The 20,290-nt window shown below is 52.4% G+C and overlaps 2 protein-coding genes across 4 annotated transcripts in view; one reads left to right on the top strand and one right to left on the bottom strand.

Annotated features, from left to right (window-relative positions):
* The window catches only part of LOC113196643 (protein CutA homolog), a 32,396-nt gene extending 21,256 nt beyond the window's left edge, over positions 1–11,140 (top strand). For 2 of the 3 annotated variants that reach the window (XR_003302577.2, XR_013343446.1), the window contains 3 exons: positions 6,736–6,989; positions 8,576–8,624; positions 10,416–11,140. The gene's annotated coding sequence lies outside the window, so the exon portion shown is untranslated. The remainder of the gene's footprint in view (positions 1–6,735; positions 6,990–8,575; positions 8,625–10,415) is intronic. The other variant, XR_003302581.2, reaches the window with a different exon arrangement.
* On the bottom strand, positions 2,046–20,276 carry Phf19 (PHD finger protein 19). The gene is made up of 15 exons (XM_026408636.2): positions 20,192–20,276; positions 17,703–17,903; positions 17,148–17,229; positions 14,043–14,138; positions 13,458–13,558; positions 12,768–12,916; positions 10,397–10,492; positions 9,616–9,684; positions 9,385–9,505; positions 7,693–7,760; positions 6,333–6,503; positions 5,667–5,754; positions 4,840–4,925; positions 3,726–3,821; positions 2,046–2,392 (listed from the first exon to the last, which is right to left on the bottom strand). The coding sequence occupies exons 2-15, from the start codon at positions 17,886–17,888 to the stop codon at positions 2,050–2,052; spliced, it is 1,752 nt and encodes a 583-aa protein (XP_026264421.1). The 5' UTR covers positions 17,889–17,903; positions 20,192–20,276; the 3' UTR covers positions 2,046–2,049.
* Between the last annotated feature and the right edge of the window lie 14 nt (positions 20,277–20,290).

Genomic DNA, 20,290 nt, shown 5'->3' on the forward strand with positions numbered 1-20,290 from the left:
ATCTCTTAGAAGGTGCACAGGGTTATAAGGTGAGTTGGCAGTAATGCAGCTATTATGTGGTATGAATGAAAAGCTGGGGTGTAGGGTCAGTGACCTCATTAGGTCACTTGTGCTGTCTTCCCAGTGGGAAAGGTTCTTTTGCCCTGCTCTTCAGGCCCCAGAGCCTCTCCCAGCCTAAGTGGGAAGGACAGGCCTTGCTCATCCTGGCTTTCTCAGAACCTGGAAGTCAGACCTCGAGGTTGCTGTGCTGAGGCCGGCAGGAAGCCAGTTTGAATCCCAGGTCCCACACCCCTACTGGGCTGGGGCTGGCTTCTCAACTCCCCTTCCCTGGGTGCCTCAGTGGCAGCAGCTGTGGGGCTAAGAACTGGGCCCAGAACCTGCTTGTCCCTGCCTGGGCCATGTAGGGGAAAGAGAGGGAAGTGGGCAGGCTATGCGCAGGGGCTGAGGTGAAGTTCCTTTGAAAGGCACTATAGGAGCTGAGGTTTAAGGCAGGGCCATCTAGCCTATCCCAGGGCAGAGTGCTCATGGTGGGGAGGAGTTTGGCATAATCTCGGGAAATCTGGCTCCTTGGGCCTGCTGCCTCATTCTTCCCATCTTCGCCTTCCAGCTGATGACCTGCAAATCCAGCCAAGGCTGGTCCCAACCTGGTGCCCAACCCCATCAGTCAAGGCACTTCTTCCCATTTCCAATCAAGTGAGTCAGTTTCTAATATCTCTGGAAGCAGCAAAAATGAGGGGTCCTGGCCCCCCTCTCAATTTTGGTTTCCCTCCAGGTGGGGCTGAATCTGAATGTCTGTTCTAAGAATTCTATTTCAAGCCCAAATGACAAACACATCCCTTTGAGGGGGCTTAATGAAACAGGCCATTGAAAAATCCCGACCTAACTCCAAAAGTGGCGATCAATTTTAGAGCAGGGCTGGGGAGCTGGGGGAGAGTAGGAGCCTTCTGTGCTTTGACCTCATGGGGCCAAAGCTAGTCCATATGTTGGAGGAAGTGGGCAGGAGCTGGACCTTCACATTCACCTGCAGCCTGTGCCCCTGGAAGGGACAAAGAGGAAGCCAAAAGAAGGAGCCAGGCTGCCCCGACAGGCCATGTGGCTGTGTGTGGATGCTGGGAGATGTGTGAGCCTGGTGTGTAAAAGCACACACATGGAAGCTTCTGGGCAAGAGCATGGGTGTGGTTTGGCTGTGGGTGGTGGCTCCCTTTCCACTGCTTCCCCCAGTCTCCCTGGTTTTCGTGGATGTCTCCATTCTAGGAAGGCGAGGCCCAGCTCTGTGGCAGCTAAGTGGTGTGAGGCTTGGCACAGACAAACTTCTTGGACCTTCAGAACTGAGGCCAGCAGCCTTCACACTCAGCCTTAATAAGGGGGCCCAGAGGCTAGTGCCTTCTGCTGCGGAGACCCGGTTCTTTGCTCTCTAGGTGCTGAATCCCAGCATCTCTGCCACACAGACTTTCCCAGAGTCCTTTCACACCACCCCCTTTCCAGGGGTAGAAGTGGAAGGAAAAGGGGGCGGGGGAGAGAAGCCCCCGCTGGCCTGTTCTCCTTCAGAGGTTCCCGATCTCAATGTGGTCCTAGGGAGGAGCAGCCCCCATGGGTCAGATGTAAAGGATATCCAGTGGAGGGACAGATGTGCACATGGAGGATGTGTGAACACACACCAGAAAGCAGTGAGAGGTGAAGGGACAAAGTAATGGGGACAGAAAGATTTGGGCCTCAGGAGTTAGAGTCACAGAGCCGGGTGGGGGGTGGGATAGGGGTGGACACAAACTCAGGAAGAACCAATAAACAGTGTGAGGGGTGTGGAGTGTGAAGACACTAAAAAAGAGCCAGTGGGACCTTAGGGAGGCCATGGACCAAGAGCAGAGCAGAGCAGAGCTGGCACAGCAGTGGTGCAGGCTCAGGTTGGCCTGCTGGGCAGCTGGGCAAGGCCTCTCCAGGCCCTTGCCACTGTGCTGCTTCCTCCCCCACCCAGCCTGGAGGAAACAGGGAAACCTGTGCCCTCGGCTGTCCCTCTGGTTTTCAGGGCTCCCTGCAGCCCCCGAGGGGTAGTCAGTAAGGGGTGGTCCCTTCCCATTCCACCAGGTACTGAACCTTGCCCTCTGGTGTGACCCTCCGAGCCAACACCTGGTACTTCTCCCCACAGGCCAACCGCCCTGCTGCTCCAAAGTAGGTGGTGATAGATGACTTGAGGTGTGACAAGGATGAGTCGTCTTCACTGATGCTCTCAAATGTGTGGCTATCGATGCCTTCGTCTGGCCGCTCGGGGCCCAAAGTCCCCTCCGCACTGCTGTCTGAGGGGCAGCGTCCACCCAGCTCAGCCGCCCGCCGCTTGGCCCGCAGCGGCATATATGCCTTGGCCGCCAGCTTCCTCTTGCGGCTGCCTACTGTCCGTCTACAGCAGGAGTGGAGAGAGGAAGATGATGGGAATGAGATGGGATGACCGTGACAAATCCCTTGCTCGCAGCAGTCTCCTGGGAACCAGGCACTGTGCCTGGCCCGGGGCATGGATTATCTCACGGGTCCTTACAGTAACCCCATAAGAGGGAAACTGAAGCTCCAGGGGAGAAGCAGCCAGCTGGGGAGTGGCAGAGCCAGGGTTCCAACCTGGGTCTGTCCAGCTCTAAAGCCCGGGCTCTTTGGGTGCCAGAACCAGAACTGCTAGAGTACAGACAACTGTTCTCTGTGCCCCCTGAGGTCATGCAGCATAGAGGCCTTGTGTACGCTGCACACATGTGGAGCTAGCTGAGCCAAATAGGGATGAGGACAGGGTCAAGGACTGAAGGACAGACCTTGTACTACACAGGCAGATGTGTTAGAGAAGGGACACAAGATCAGATTCACATCCACAGATGCTTAGAAATGGAAGCCAAGACCCAAAGCACTAGTGAAAACGAAAGAAACAGGAAGAAACAAAATATAGGGCTGGGTGTAGCTCAGTGGTAGAGCACTTGCCTAGCTTGTGTGAGGTCCTGGGTTCCATCCCCAGAACCAACCAACCAACAAACAAAAAACCAGAGGCAACATTAGAAAAAGACACATGAGAGACTTCTGCAAACTAAGACTTCAGGACACAGGTCTACAAGCGTTATGCTTTTAATTCTACTTTTGCAAGGGCTTCACATGTCCTAAAATAAAGGAGTCTGAGTCCAGAAGAAATCCTTCTGCTTTGCAGACCACCCTCCCTGCTGACCACCGGCTCTTGCCAAGCAGGCCAGCCCTTCAGCTTGGGCCCCCTGGAATTTGTCCTCCACCAGACCCTGCAGTCCACAGGATGCCATCCTCCCTCTACCAGGCTTCCCTACACATGGTCTTCCCTTAGAGGCCCTGGAACTCAGCCAGAAACCAGGGTTAGGGACCCCACAGCCTGAGAAGCACGGGCCTGCAAAATCACAGCACACAGAGGCCAAGAACCCCTAATAAAAGACAACCCCAGATTGGAACCAGCCAGCCAGAGATGTCACATTGTTCTGCAGCAGGTGAAGAGCATTCCAAAGGGATGTGGCCCCAGCATCCTGGATGCCTGTCCTTATCCCACCTGAACCCCAGGGACTCGGAACTAGAGGGTCCCAGGGCCAGACTCTTAGAATTGCAGAAGGCCAGGTCCTCCAGCCCGGGGCTCAGGTATGCAAATTGAGCCCCACAAAAGTAGAAGTGGGAGGTGGCAGCCTGGGAAGAACAACGGTTCTTGTGAAGCTTGAGGTCAGGGCTGACCTCTGGGAGCTCACCTGGAGTCATAGGAGAGGCTGGTAGATGCAGAGCCCGAGGTGCTGGCAGCGTCCGTGGAGTCCACGTCTGAGAAAAAGGTCTGGCCTGAGCTGGCACTGAGAGAAGGGGCAAGGGTGAGCCTGCCATTGTCCAGCCGAGCAAAGTCCTGCTGACCTGGCTCCTGGGGGCCCCTGGGATCTCTCCAGCTTTTCTCTGCCTCTCTGCCATGCATCCTTCATTCCCAGTGGAGGCCCATCTTTCCATTGCTGAGCTTCCCACCACCACACCTGCCAATTTCCCGCCTATCCCCCTTCAAAGTCCAGGAGGCAGGAGAGCCTTCCCTGACCACCTTCCCCTCCACTAGGCTTATAAATAAATGTGACAGAAGCACAGATAATGATACTTAATGAACCGTGAGGCACTTGTGCGACTTTACAGGTCAGTGTTTCCATTTTCAGTATCTTGTTGAAAGAAAACATCAGGAGGTTCAAAGAGGTTAAGAAATTTAGCTGATGCCACATAGTACTGGTAAACAGGGTCTGGAGCTCAGCCTGTCTCAATCCCCGACTCTTTCCTCCATGGCTTTAGGTAAACACTGAATGACTTCTAGTGATTTTGGAAATCAGATGACAAAAGATGTAGACCCTCCCCTTGAGTGTACCCAAGCACACACAGAAAGGTATCCAACACAGCCTGGGAGGATCTGTGTAGGCTCCTTGGAAGGAGCCAGGTCCTGGGTTTTCAGATGGGATGGGGTGGGCAGGGCAAAGGGCCTCCCAGGCAGAGGGGGCAGCATGAGTGAAGGCAAGGAGGTGTTAAACCACAGTGTGGGATAACCACAGAAATTGGTGTAAGGTGGCGGGCAGGAAGAGGCTGGGGAGCGAGGGGCACAGCGAGGCAGCCTCAGTGCCATGGGGGTGCCATGCTGAAAGCTGGTAAAGGCCCTCCAGGCAGCCCCATGCCACAGGGACCCTTTAACCTGGGGTTTCAGAAGTACCCACTCCTCCCTCAGAATACTTTCTGCCCTTCCCCCTTCCAGAGCCTCCTGCCTGGCTGTGCGGATGCAGGGAGCCTCCACACCTTTTCCGTCCCAGCCTCCGGAGCAGACCTTTCTGCTGGGCCCCTCACTGATACCTTTTTAAACTCTGAATTTCATCCAGCGTGAAGTCAAATATGCTAGCCAGGTGGTGGTTGGTGCTCCAGGCCGAGGTGAAGTCACTCTGTGGACACAGAGGAAAAAGAGAGGATGGGTCAGTCAGCGGGTATCAAATCCGCCTTCCCCAAGCACCTTTTGCCCCAGCTGAGGGCCACACCAGCCAGAGCTGCCAAGTGCTGGGCCTCCCTAGGGTAAGGCCTGCCACTTCCTCTTTATTCCAAGTCCTGACCAGAGAGCCAAGTTACCCTGATTCTAGTCCTGGCTTTGTCTCCAGCCAGCTGGATAATGCTGACCCCTCTGGCCTTAGTCACCTCAACTGCAAAATGGGGGCAAGAAACCCTGCCCTGTTTCCCTCTTAAAAGGTGTCAGGATGCCCAGAAAATTAAATAATGGCTATCAAAGGCACTAAGTAATGCCTGTAAACTGTAAAGTGCTGGGGAGATGAGGCATTGTTAGTATCACTGCCCACAGAGAGGGCTTCGGTGAGGGTGCCAAAGAAAAACAAATGCCCTGGAGCCCTGGTTCCAGGCTGATGTGTGACCTCAGGAAAGTTATTGCTCAACCCTGTCTTTGTTTCCCCACTTGACAAAGGGGACAAGGATACTACTGCCCCTGGGTTCCTGGGAGAACTTGGGGAGGCAAGGGAGAGGTACTGGAGCACCTAACTTTTCCTTGTTTTGCTAAATAGGAAATGGGACATGGGAGAGTTCCCTGGGCTTGGGGGACTTCATTTTCTGCACAGGAATCCCTAATTTGGTGGCGGTCCTGCATGTGAAAGTGGAGGATGAGAAAACAAGGAACTAACACTGGGAATAGCATCTTCCAGCAAAAACTTTGATCTTTTTCTTCTATAAACTCGCCTTTTCTGCTGCTGGAATTCGTGAGGCAACAAACTGTGGAGACAGAAAAGGGAGAGGGTGGCTCAGTCAGAGCCTGAGGGCCAGAGGGGGCCCCAGAGGAAGGAGCCTCAGGAGCACAGGGGCAGGGGCCGGTAGCTGGGGCAGGGATGGACTTGAATGAGGGTGGATGGCGGCACCTTCAGAAGGAGTCTGGGGAGGAGTGCACTTGCTTTGGGGCAGGAGATGCAGGAGGGTTATCATGGGTAGAAAAAGAAAAGGTGCCTCTCTGGGCATGTGTGTCCAGGTACCCTGCCCCCAACACTCAGGAGGGGGCTCAGCTCAGCCGAGAGGGCAAGGGCGCCGTCCACACCCAATTTCCCCTTCTCTTCCCCTTAGGGCTGGGGCCTATGATCTGGCTTTTCCTGAGAGGCAATAAGGGGGCTGCAGAAGGAGCCTGGGAGCCACTGACTAGCTCTCTCGGGGAACCTATGCTGGACTAGCTGTGGGGGCTCTTGGTTTATACAAATGTCACCATGCTCTCAGATCCCAGGCATGGCCCATTGTCCTGGGAGCTGGGAGCAGAGAAACCAACTGGGGCTGCAGCCCTAACCCCTAGGTCCCCAAGCACTGACCCAGGCTTGCTCTTTCCTCTCTTACGCAGCTCAGAGGAGCTAGAGGAGGCGCCGTTTTCATTTGGCACCAGACCCTTGTCAGGCAGCAGCTTCCCCGGTGGGTTGGGGGGGACACGGATGCGCAGGCGGAAGATGCACTTCTTCTTCTTGATCTCTTTGCCGCAGAGGAACCTGGGCATGGGCAGGGGAGAAGACCCAGATTCAGTCCATCCTCCTGGGGAGTGTTGGTGGACATTAAACAAGGTTGTCTGCCTCTCTGGACCCAGACCTAAAATCCAGAGTGGCCCCTAGGGACTAAGTGGGTCCTAGCTGAGGATGTGGCTTGTGGCTCCTCCATATCCTTCCTCCAGTACATGTGGGATTTCTTGCTGTTCCTCTCCCTTTTCTTCTCTGCCTCCACCAGCTGCAAGGCCACCTTCAGCTCACAGTGGGACTCCCATGGTCAAGACACTGATTCCAACCCATGCTGTCATCTGAACTCCCCCAGAAGCTGGAAGCACCCCCAGGCACTTCCTTCCTTCTAACACTGGCTGCGTGGCCCTGAGCTGCAGAGGCAGTTCACACCCAGGCCTGTTCTTGGGGACTCTCTACTGGGAGGCACAAGGCCTTGTACTGAGGAGTAGACTGTGCCTGGGTCCCAATCTATTGAATGTGAAGGTGAGTCCTTCTAGAGGCATCTGGAAGCTTTTGTAGAAGCAGGGACTTGTCTTTTCCCCCAGCACCTAGACAGGGCCTGACAGAGCAGCAGCTGATAAATACTTGCTGATGGAACAAATGAATAGAAGGGAAGGAAGAGCATCCTAGGCTGAGGGAAGATGATGAGCAAAAACCCTGGGTGGGGAGCAAGGGCTCAGTGGGGCTGGCACCAAGGCAAAAAATCAAAGAGACAGTGGAAGAAGATTTGCAGGCAGGGCCTGATCAAAAGAGTCCTTGAATGCTGGAACGGGGAGCCCAGGCATCCCCTGTGTGGTGAAGGTGGCCAGCTATGTGTGCTCAACTCAGAATGGGAAGACACTGGCTGGGGACAGGTTAGAAGGTTATGACACACCTGGAATATGCTGACTTGATGCCTCACTGAGGGACCCAGAACCCCAGCTGGCTCAGGCAGGGGGGACTCTCAGAGAGCAGGAGCACATCCCCCTATGGAGCTGCGCCCAGTCCCAAACTGAGTAAGGCTGCTGGGTGCTCAGGAGAAACTTTGCAAAAGAAGGTCCCAGGATCCTTTGTTCCCTGGGTCATGAAGGATGGGAAGGGTATAGGTTAAGAAGGAGAGGGAAACCCAGACAGGTAGGAAGAGCCCTTAGCTTGAGATCCCACCTGCTGGGGCGGCCCACAGTACTCCCTCCCACGCTGCACGCACCGGCTTTTGTAACTGTTCAGAGCATTGAGGAGATGCGGTCCTCGATCCGTCACAGGAGTGCTGGTGAGCTGGGGGAGCAGGCCAGTGAGACAGTCAGACTCAGGCACCTGGCATCTTAGGAGGCCCCACCCTGTTCCCTGCCTGTCCATCTCCTTCCTGATGCCTTTGAGTCCTTCAGGTGAGGACACTGATCCATGAAATCTCAGACAAGCCTTTCCCCTCTCTCAGGGGAAAATGGAGAGAAAAACTCCTGGCCTAAATCTATTAAGATCTTTAAAAGATACATACTTTGACCCAGTAATGCTCTCCCAGGGGATATATGGTACAGATAGGACACGGGACTCAAATAAAACTCCACTTACAAAAATGGTCCCAATGGCACGTTTCTAATGGTGGAGAGGAGGGAAAAAAACCACATGCCCAACAGGAAGGAAACCAGTGAACTATGGTAGAAACCAATGCCACCATTAAAAATGTTCATGACAAAAAGAAAAACATGTTTACGAAGATTCTTCAGGAATATGGGAAAGCATTTAAATTATGACAAACTGAAAAAAGATAAATTATATATATACATACTGTATCATCCAAATCACGTAAAAATAAAAAAACAAGCATAGAAGAGAGGCTCAAAGGAAATGTACCTATGCATTATTTCTAGTTATTTCTGGGTAGTGTGATATGCGAATGTGGATTTTTTAAAAAGTACACTTCCTTATGTTTCTTGGTAACTTATAAATTTTCTACCAGTAATAAGTATGATTTTTTTTTTGTAAATCAGGAAAAAGAGTAAAAAAAAACAGTTTAAGGCTTTATAATATGTATATCTTATAAATTATCCAATACTATAAATGAAGATTTCATGTGAAAAATTTTTTTGCAGGGGCTGAGGATGTGGCTCAGTAGTTAAGCAGCCCTGGATTCAATCCCTGGTACAAAAAAAAATTTTTTTTCTTTTTCTTTTTTTTCTTTTTTCTTTTTGCAAAGCATGTAGGCTACTTAAGAAAAAAATTGGGGCTGGGGTTGTGGCTCAGTGGTACAGTGCTTGCCTAGCATGCTTGAGGCACTGGGTTTGATTCTCAGCACTGCATATAAATAAATGAAATAAAGGTCCATTAACAACTAAAAAATATTAAAAAAAAATCCTTGTCTCATCAAAGAAGAGCTTGGGGCAATCAGTAAAGAAGCAGGCTCACTTGCATGTAGTAGCAAGGATTCTGAGTGTCATTAGGGACAAAGGGGCTCATCCCCACTCCAGAAGTGGCTAGGAAGGTCCTGATCCCAGCCTTGGCTCAGGTGGCTGACCTTAGGCAGGCTGTTCTCCAGCTCTGACATTCTAAAGTCTACATTTGTTATTTCAACTAATTCATGGATCAGAGGTGCCCAGGCCCCTGGTGACCCACTGTTCAGAACAGCATGAGCAGGGACAGGCCTACTCTACTTTTCATCTTAGCTAAGAAATCTGAAGTGGGCCAGACACCTCAGCAGAGAACCTGCTCTGGCCAGATTTGATCCAGGGCCCCAGCTCCCAGAGGCTGAGTTGGTGAGTCCCCATATGCCCACTGCCAAAATCAGAGACCAGAGGCCTGGACTCAGGATGCAAAGTGAGAGCTCAAGACCCTAGTCCTCAAGGCACAGCCCTATAGAGACATCTCTGTCTCTGCCACTCTGACAGCCCACTGCCCTGAGTACCTTGCCAAGCTGCAGGAGCTCCCAGTGGTGGTTGACAAAAGCCAGAATCTCCTCAAAGTCAAAGTACTTCTTCTTGCTCTGCACCCCAAGGTTGTAGAGGGCCAGGTGAACCACATCCACCCTGAGCAAGAGGGCAAGGGGTGGGGCCAGGTAAGGGGCGGGGCAATCCCCAGGGAGGAGATAATGGAGGAGCTGGCAGGGGTGAATTTGAACCAAGCCCCACCCTCTCACCATCGCAGGGGCAGCCTCTCGATGTACTCTGGGCCCTGGTTACACACCGAGCAGAAGAACAGGTAGAACCTGTGGATGGGTGGAAAGGGGACCTGTGGTGGGTTCACGAAGATTCTTCAGGAATATGGGAAAGCATTTGTGGTGGGTGGGGCTCTGACATCCCACCCTAGGCCAGCTCCCCCCACCTGCCTCCTCATAGTCAGACTTTCATTCCTGGGACAGGTGGCCTCTGGGGGGTTGGAGGGCTAAGGACAAGTCTGGACAGGATCAAGGAATACTCCTGTACGTTCAGGCCCCTTCCCAAATACCACTGCCCTGGAGTGCCTTGAGGTTCATAAGAGAGTGACCTGAGCTATGCTGGACTGTCATGGTTACCCTCCTCCCCTAATACACACACAATGACAAATGACACAAAAAACACATAATATCTGGTTTGACATGTAGCACCTTCCATTAGCTTAGCCCTATTGCTTAGAAGGCATCCATTTCTTTTGGTGGTTCCTACAACTTCTCTGGGCAGGACTGGGGCAGGGACTGTGTCACCATTCCCTCCCCAGACACTTGAAGAGACTGGTGCTTAGGGAAGGTAAAGATGTGCCTGAAGTGCTCACAATTCCATGGCAATTAGAAATGCAGCACAGCATAGCTGTGTCTCCTTTACCCTGAGTGGCCTCCTGTGGATGGGTACATGCTATCATAGACCCCCTGTATGGGCCTAGCAGGCAATCCTAAGGAGCTGCCACTCTGAAGGCCCAGCTGGACCAAAATAGCACTAACTTACCTGTCTCCAAACATCATAGGCTCATTGAGGCATTGTGTGCAGGCCTCGTGGAACCACTGCCTGCATCGATAACACTGCAGCATCCGCAGATACCATCTGGAGAGGAAGATGAAACACCGTCAGCCACGTTCACAATTAGGCATGAGGCACAGCGGCTGTGCCCTCCACCCAAAGAGAAGGAAGGGAACTCCCAGAAACTAAGCACTCAGACTGTGCCTGGAGGTTCTGGGAGCCAGGCGTATGCCACTTCGTTGGACCTTACCATCTGGCCGAGATGAATATGCCCCCATATTACAGATGAGTTAGAGGATAAATGGCTTGCTCAAGGTCACTCAGAACATGGAAGATGGTGACTCAAATCCTGGTTTCCTCAATGTCAAAGCCCGTGTTCCTCCTGCCATGCCATATCAGAGCCCCCACCTCTGGCCTGTGTTCGTTCCCCAAACATCACAGACATCCTGAGAAACTCATGGAAGAATAATGGTTCCTGTAAAGCTACATGGGGGCAGGCCTATTGTTTCTCACCTGGTACTGTAACTACTGCATTAGGGCTATTCAACAATTAGTATCTGATTGTGAATGAAGGCCAAAAAGATATTCCCTTAACAGCCAACATTCTGCACTTTGTCAGGTGTGGTCCAGGATAACCTGCAGGTTCCTTGGTCCACTTCAGATCATTGCAATCTTTGGGGAAGCCTCCAGGAGATGCATCCTTAGCAATCACCCATTAAACACTGAAACACACTGCCTTAAAGCCATAAAGGTTTCTGTAAACATTTCTCAATCTTCTATTGTTAGGCTGCTCAACAACCCAGGATCTATAGGTAATTAAGGTAACTAAGCCATTTAGAGAGTTTTAAAGTAGTTCAAATGATTTGCCTGAGTTCCCAAATGGGCTCTAACCACAGTCTTCAGACCTCTAGTTCTTGTATCGGATGGGGTATGAGATTAAGGACATCAGAGGGCCCTGCAGACTGTTTCCTGAGGCAGAAACCCAACCTCTTAAGTCTGAGGTTCCTTTCACAATGCCTGGGGCAGTCAGTGCAAAGGAGCAGGATCAACTAACCATGGCTATAAGGGGAACCAGGAAGAGTCAATCAGACACTGGCACAGTAAGACAAGAATGCCCTCTGCACCATCCCTAGCATCAGGCCAGCTCTGCTTGCACTTCTCTAGGGAAAAGAATCTTTGTATCTCACTTGTTTCATTGGCTCTGACGATGAATAAGTAATCATAATTTCCATGCAGTAATGGCACCATCACCAGTACCTCACTTTTTTTTAATATTTATTTTTTAGTTGGACCCAATATCTTTATTTATTTTTATGTGGTGCTGAGGATCAAACCCAGGGCCTTGAACATGCTAGGCGAGCGCTCTACCCCTGAGCCACAACTTCAGCCCACCTCACTTTTTTTAAAATGCTTGCCAAGTACCAAGACCTGTGTATGCCTTTACGGGAATTATCTAATTAACATCGTGCACAACTTCCACATGGTGAAAACAGTAAGCAAACTGAAGCTTGGGGGTTGCACAGGGACAGAGCCTGGATTTGGACGTCCGGGGAGGATCTTGAACGAGTATCAGGCCTAGGCTCTTAGTTATTCTTTTACACTTCCTCCTTTCCTCCAGGTTCCAAGCGAACACCCCTGTCACCCCCGTCCCGGATCCCCCATCTGCCGGAAAGTGTCAGACGCCACCTAGAGGCCCAATCTTCAGGTTCTCATCTTGAAGTCCTGCCCCCTTGCACCCCACTCCGAAACCTTACCTTCAGGGGCTCCTGGAGGCCCCTTGGCGACTCTCCTGACTCACCCCTGTCGCAGAATGCACCCCGACCTATCCTGCCTCCCTGGGGACCCCGCTCCCACTCCCACACAGCGCGGCTCACACTCCGGGCCTGCCCCCGCGGCCCCGCCCCCGCGGCTGACACTCTGGGTTGGACTCCGGGGGCTGACACTTCGGGCCCTCCTCCTGCGGCCCCGCCCCCGAGTCTGACACAACGGGCCCACCTCCCGAAGCCCCGCCCGCTGAGGCCCCGCGCCGGAGGCTGACACTTCGGCCCGGACTCCCGCGGCCCCACCCCCTGAGGCCCCGCGCCCGAGGCTGACACTTCGGCCCCGACTCCCGTGGCCCCGCCCCCGAGGCTGACAAGTTGGGCCCGCTTCCCACGGCCCCGCCCCCGGAGGCCCCGCCCCCGAGGCTGACACTTCGGACCCGCCTCCCGAAGCCCCGCCCCCTGAGGCCCCGGCCCGAGGCTGACACTTCGGGCCCGCAGCCCCGCCCCTCGAGGCTCACACTCCCAGCCCTCCCCGTCAGGCCCCAGCCGGCAGTCAGCCGGCCGTCTCCCCGGCGGCCCTGTCCCGGTGGCCTTACTCTCCGGGCCCGCCGCAGTAGCAGTAGCATTGCTGCTGATTGGTGCGGTGTGGCGAGTCCCACTCGAGCTCCTCAGGTTGGTAGGACAGCACCATCTTCACTGCCTGCAACGTCCTGGCGATGGCGCCCTTCTTCAACGCGCCACCTTTCTGGGGGAAGACGAGGGCCCCACTCACCTGCTGTACTGGTTGGGCCACACGTCATTACACGACTATCAAGGGAAATACTGCCCAGGGTTTGGGGGAACCCTCAGAAGTTCCAAGACAGGAAGGCAAGGAACTTTCCTTCACCAATCCTCAAGCCATCTCTATCCCAGAAGGATCTTCATTAATAATATTAAAGGCAATAAGCACAATACAGGTCATAATGACCTACATGTATTAGCATAAGAATTTACAGGGATTTTCTCTTTTAATAGCAAAGCATCATCTATCAGGGACCTGCTACTCCTAACACCAAACCGTGTCTATTTTACAACTGGGGAAACTGAGGCTCAGTAAGGATCTGGAATTTGATCAAGGACATACAGCTCCTAAGTGGCAGAGATACCATCTATCTCTGAAGCCCAAGTAGGGTCCTTCTGCTTGGAGCTCAGAGTCTGGTATGGGGAGTCCGGCCTGGGCCCAGGGGTCCTCTGGGCTGCTGGACTGAAGGAGGGAGAGGCAGGGTCTGACAAAGACAGAGGCTCACCCGAACGGCCAAAGCAAAGATGCAGCGTCGACAGAACCAGGGTGTGAGCAGGGGCCTGTCAGCACTGCCTGCTATGGGAATGTGGCACTGCTGGTGGTAACCTACGACAGAGGAGGGGGTAGTGAGTACCCAGGACAAAGCAGTGGCTCAAGGCCAGGAAGCTCAAAGGCAGCAAGGCTGAGAAGGTGGCGGAGAGCCCTGGGAGCTCTGCCTGCCAGCTGCTAGGGGGCTGGCTGGTGATGCCCACCCAGGCAGCCAAGTTGGCATCCAGGCTGGGGACAAAAAGAAAGCACTGGCCAGAGGGGGAGGCACCAAGGCCTGGCTTCAGCACCTGTACCGGTTCTTTCCCACTCTTCCTCGCTACCTAGGTGGGTACCAAACTGCATGTTCCATTGTATTTTCTCAACCTCCCCAAGGTCACCTCCCTGGGCCCTCATTCACAGAGACTGGCCCCCTTTCATCCTGGAGCTCAAGAGAAACAGGGAGCCACCAGGGGTCCCAGCAGTGGGGAAGAGTGTCCGTCAGGCCAATGCAGGGGTAGACTCACAGGATGGGGGCTTTTTAATGCCTGCTCACCCCACTCACCCAGGCCACACTTTCCACAGATGAGGATCTCATTCAGGGGTCCTGAGGTCTTCCCCAGGCAGATGTTACACTTGGGCTCCTCCCCTGGAACACCGGCTGAAAAAGAGGGCCTTCCAGGTCACAACTGGCTCACAGCAATTAGAAGAGTTAAAATCAGAGTCCAGGTCCTGGTTTTCTGGTGCACACTGGACCTAGCACCAGGCCTCCAAGCCACCCCACTGCATCTGTCCAATGGGGTATTACCAATACCCCATTCTAAAGATGGGGAAACTGAGGCTTAAGAGATTAAGTTCCTTGCTAAGCTAATAAAAAGTGGGATTCAAATTGATGGCTATTCAACAAATCTTTTGTTCTTTTGACCACAGCATGCTCTCTTCTAATTCAACTTGTTTGGTTGACATTTTTATGCTAAATAACATTTAAAAAAATTATTATGGGATAATAATGGTATGTTACACTATAACTCCATGTTCTCATAAATAATCATGAACTCAGAGCTAATCTTATTTTGACTAGGTTCCCACCCACTTCTCCCTCTTGTCATTATTTTGAATTGAGATCCAGATACCAAATCATTTTTCCATAAATACTTCAGTTGTATCTCTGAAATATCAGGATTTCTTTTTTTTTTTTTTTTTTTAAATCGTCACTACTGGGTTGGGACATAGCTCTGGGGTAGAGTGTTTGCCTAGCATGCATAAGGTCCTGGGTTTGCCTAGCATGCATAAGGTCCTTCCCAGCATAAACAAAACAAAACAAAACAAAAAAAATCGCCACAGAGCCTTAATATCAACAAATTCAGTTAGTGTTCATATTCCCAACTGTCTCTCAATAAAAATGTTGTCATGATTCTCAGGGCTGGGGTTGTGGCTTAGTGGTAGAGTGCTTGCCTACCATATCTGACGTCCTGGGTTCAATCCTCAGCACCACATAAATAAATAAAATAAAGGTATTCTGTCCTCTTACAACTAAAATGTTTTTTAAAAAATGTTGTCATGATTCTCAATTTGTTTTTTGCTTTTGAATCAAGATCCAAAAAAGTTTATACATGGTGACCAGTTAATAGGATTTTAGAATTGTTTTTCATCTATTGATTCCCTCTCTATTGTTTTCTTTACATTTTAACAACTGAAATGCTTGAACGGATACATTAAATACATATTGATGTGTGTTTCTGTCTCATTTCTCCAATCATCTGAGGGTTTGGTGTTTTGTTTTGTTTTATTTTTGTACCAGGATTGAACCCGGAGCCTTTTACTACTGAGCCACATTCCCAGACCTTTTATTTTTTATTTTGAGACAGGGTCTTACTAGGTTGCTCACAGCTTCATTAAGTTGTTGAGGCTTTGAAACTGAGATCCTCCTGCCTCAGTCTCCTGAGCTGATGGGATTATAGGCATGTGCCACCACCCAGTGTCATTTTTTTGTTATAGTAGAAATGGTGTCATTTCATTTTGGTATCCCCAGGACCTCATATGGGATACATACAGGTGTTTAAGACATGTTTGTTGAATAAATGGTCAAGCAGGGACCTGTTTCTTCCTGAATATGCCCCAGGAGTGTGGTACCTACAGTGAGTCTCAGTAAGTCCTCACTGGCTTAATGAAGCAATGAGATGGATCATAGCTTAGCATGTCCAGCAACACCAGGGGGCCACCATTCTGCCTGGGAGGAACAGTCTTCCGGCTGGGGAGACAAGCTGTTCTAGGAGAGCACGATGGTACCTCCATGGTGTCCGGCACACAGTAAGCCTTCTATGCAAACCCTGCTAAAACTAACCATCTTCTCTAGCTGACTCCTTACACTTTCAGTAAAAGGGTAATAGGAGAGGAGATCTTCATGGCTTTGGATCTTTATATAGTAATTCTAGGGTAAGAGGGGCTGGGAAAAGGTCTCAGTCTGTCTTGGCCACAATTTCTTGCAGAAAAGGGCTATTTAAATCGTCTTTTATAGTGTTACTATAAATTCTTTGTTACCGTATATTCTTTGAAACTGCTTCCCTGTGACTCAATAGCTTTTTACATGGCTATCTCACTTAATCTTCCTGACCACCCTATGAAGCCAAGACTTCACTCTCCTTCTTTCAGATGAAGAAAACCAGACTTAACAACCCAAGGCTATGCATCTAGTAATGGCAGAATTAGAACTTGGTTCAAAGTCCATATGACCAACAAAACCTCCTTTGCCCCCCATTCTCCTTTTAAGCATAAATAGCAAATAGATTTCTTCTCTTGCGACAACTCTGATGGGTGGTAGCTGATGGGAGTTCCATGTTAAAAATCTATAAGCAGCTGGGCATGGTGGCCCACGCCTGTAATCCCAGCATCTCAGGAGGCTGAAGCAGGAAGATCAAGAGTTCAAAGTCAGCCTCAGCAAAAGCCAGGCGCTAAACAACTCAGTGAGACCCTGTCTCTAAATAAAATACAAAATAGGGCTGGGGAGGTGGCTCAGTGGTTGAGTGCCCCCGAGTTCAATCACCAGTACTGCCCCCTCCCCCAAATCTGAGTGTTGTGACTGACCACGGACATGGGTCATGTGGAAGGGAGAATGGCAGCAGAATGCCTAATCTGCCATCTCCATAAGACACTGTCAGCTCTCTGCAGTCAGGGACAGGAAGAGGCCCAGCTCCACCCAGGCATGTCCACCTTCACACTGACTGGCCCATCTCTGCGCTCTTCATGGTTCCTGACTCCTCGCCCCAGGGCTAGAGCTGCCTCCACTAGTTTTCTTCACATGCAGATTTGGGGCACTGATTAAACCTACAGGTGACAATTCTGATTGCTTGGCCTCCTCCTCATTCCTAGTCCACTAGAGCCAGAGCTTTAAAAGCAGGAGATAAAGTACAAACACATGCCTGAGATCTAGTCCCAGCCTGCGTGGTACCTCTGTGAGCCACTTCCCCATCTGCCTTGTCTCCCTTATAAATATGAGCACTCAAGGGGAGGACACAGATGTCACACAACTGGTAATCTGATCATCACCTCAGGTGGGCTTGGGGGTTCATGAACCAGGGCAGATGCCAGGAAAAAGAGATGGAAGGACTGATGGTGTTGGAGGAGGGAGAACAGGGGAGGGGAGGGTACCCCAAATCTTAGGAATACTCACCATGCTGTATGTCCTTCCACAGGACCCAGTACTTGGAATTATCTTCGAAAGTCACAAGGCAGCTTTGCTTAGAACTGCTGACCTGAGGCACGAGGGGAGCAATGTGAGAAAGAGCTGGGGGGACAGCCAGACGGGGCCCAGTCGTCCTCCCACTTCTGTCTCCTTGGGCTTCAGAAAGCTGAGCTAGGCTAGTAGAGGAGCGGGGGTGGCAACTCCTGGAGGCCCTGGAACTGGACAGTCAGGGACAGGGGGACAACTTGGTAGGAACACTGAGGGCAGAACAGGCCAGCGGGTCACCCCTGCTCCTCTCCAGCCTTGTTCAGTGTGCTCTGTAGGCACTCAGAGCACTTTTCTAAAGTTCTGGCTGATGTTTGTTCCAAGGAAGGTACCTGCAAACTCAGGCTCTGGCTCTTTCTCTTTTCAGCTTCTGGGCATGGGAGACAAGAAGGGAACTTGCCAGCAATTCCTGTTCCTCCATCACTGGTCTGAAAGTCAGGCCAGAGGACCAGCAAAGATGCCAAGCCTGAGAATAGGGACCAGAGAGGAGATGCCTACCCTCTTGATCTTCCCGAGGTAATACAGTCCATCTGTCCAACGGCACAGCACGTACTGGCCCTCTGTCAGCTTGGACATCAGGTCTTTGAAGTTGTTCTTGGCCTTAGCCAGGGCGCCCTTGTTGGGGAGGTGGCTGGTGGCACCATAGGAATCCCGAGTCCCTGGATCCAGAGCCCGATTTTCCATCAGCTTCTGCTGACACTGGGGAACAGAGAGAACTGAGTTTTACTTCTTGCTTCCCTGCTCCCCAAATCCCATCAGGGGAAGGAAGAGTCTGGTATGGGGAGTCTTTAAGTGTCAGACATGTTTATGATCTCACTGAATCCTCATGATGAAGCTACGGTGGGAGACATTATTACTCCCATTTTGCAGTTAGGGAACTGAATTGTGACAAGAAGTGGGTGATGGCCAGAGGCAGAACTCTGGTTTATAATCAAGTGAGCTGATTCTAAGTCCTGCTCACTTGCCTATACCATGCTGTTTTAAAAGAAAATGAGTCTCTCAATTAACACAGAGCAAAGCCCCAATGAGCCTGACCTGCACTCTCTGACCTAGGAGGCAAGGCATTTATTATCCCTTAAGCAAAAGTACTCCATGTTCTCCAGGTCCAGGACCTTTTCCAAGGGAGCACCTGGGAAGTTTTCACACACACCCCCTCCCAAGTCTACCTTGAGATCCATCCAGAGAAAACAACTAGGAAGGAAAACTCATGGGTCGCTTGTGACTTGGCCATCTATGTCTCTTATAATCTGCTTTTCTGTTCTCAATTATGGACTGATTTAATGGAAACCAATTCTGTGAGATTTAAACCTGCCAGTGCTTTTACCCTTGTTGTACCTTCGCTCCAAGAGTTAAGTCACCCCCGTGTCAGCCTATCACCATGCTGTTACCCTTTGCCTTCTTTCTGTCTGCTAATGGTGCTACCATGGCCACCCAGAAGCCCCCAAACCAAGGAACTGTCACAGGTCATGGTCTACTTTGGGCACAATGAATTCTAGCATCTATGCTCTCTTTTCCATCCTTCTGTCCTGGTCTGAGTTCAAGCCTGGTCTTTTCTTGAGCCATTCATCACCCTTTGGATACCTGTTACCTGAGCCTGGGGCTCACCTATGCTAGGCACACAGGATGGGCAATGGCACCACCAAGAGTCCCCACTCCTGCTTTCCTGCCTCTCCACTAGACTTTTCCAGAAAACTTGTGACTCCCTAATGCCTTCACTGGTGTTCACTGCCCCCTCCTCCCCTCTCCAGCCTCCCCTGGCTCCATGCCCCTCCATACACTCCCCACCACAGCCACACACAGCCTTGCCTGTTCCCTGCACCTCCTACTCTGGTCCCCTCCCCCTGCGACTGCTAGGCAGCTGGTGTCATGACTCTCGGCTGACAAGGATGAGTCCGGTGCCAGTTTCCATGTGCGTGTGTGTGTGTGTGTGTGTATGTACTCCGGTGAGACTGGTACCATAATGTCGTTGTAGTGTGCACGTAAGTGTGTGAAAGTAAATACATGTGTGTGATGTGAGGAGCCCTGGGACAGGAAGGGCACTGCAGGGGTCTTGGCTTCCCAGAGGTGGGTGGCCACGTCCCCATTCACGGCGCCTGTTCCTCTTTTTTTTTTTCAGGGCAGAGCACACAGGCACCGGGGCCGAGGGTGCCATCGGAACCCCTGCCTTCTCCCTGCCACCTGGCTCCCCGGGCGCTGCGAGGTCCCCGCCAGCTTGGCTTGTGGCCGGCCAGGGCCAGGCCGCAGCAGGTTCACAAACTGACACTTCCTCCCCGCTGCGCCTTTGGGAGCTGGCCCGGTGGCCGCGCCCCCCTCCCGACCCGGCGGGGGCCCCCGGGTGGCGGCCCCCACCCCCGCCTCCATCCTCCCGGAGTGGGCCCCCGCGGTCTGTGATTGGCTGATTCAAACCCATCTGCAAAGAAATGCCTGTTTGCGGGTTCCCGTCGGCGTCCAGTTCAAATCCGCGGCACCCGGAGCGCGGGGCCGGGCGGGGGCAGGAAGCGAGGATGATTCATGCGCCGGGGCCTCTCCCAGGGCGGCCGTTGGCTTTTTTAAAAGGGTGTTCAGGAGGGGAAACTTGCAGAAGTGCCCCCTTCGGGCGCGAGAGCTCCTCTCCTCCTTGGCTCCGACGCCAAACCTCCCCCGTCCCCACCCGCCGCAACCTGACTTCGGACGTGAGCAAAATCCCAAATGCCCTGTCGGTCCTCCCTCCACCCTCACTAACAGGAAAGGAGAAGTTTGGGGACAAGGAACAGCGACCTGTCACCCACGCCCCCCACGGCTCCGAGACCTGGATGGGCTTCCCGCTGCCCTGCGAGCTCCACTCACTCCCTATCCCATCCCCCAGTTGCGCGGCTCCGCGGGACTCCAACCCCCTGAGGGCGTTCGACCCGCCAAAGTTCAGAGAGGTTTCGGAAAGAGAGGGACGTGGGCAGGGAGAGGAGCGAGTCGCGGGGAGTCCCCGGCCGGGGCCGGCTGCCCGAACTTACCGGGAGGCTGCGTGTCCGCCGGTCCCACTTGGAGTCTGGCCACCAGGCGCATCGGCGGCGGAGGCGGCTGCGCTCGGCCCGCGGCTGCCTGGCCGAGTG

This window comes from Urocitellus parryii, chromosome 4 (genome assembly GCF_045843805.1).
Source record: "Urocitellus parryii isolate mUroPar1 chromosome 4, mUroPar1.hap1, whole genome shotgun sequence".
Classification (NCBI taxonomy): Eukaryota; Metazoa; Chordata; class Mammalia; order Rodentia; family Sciuridae; genus Urocitellus; species Urocitellus parryii.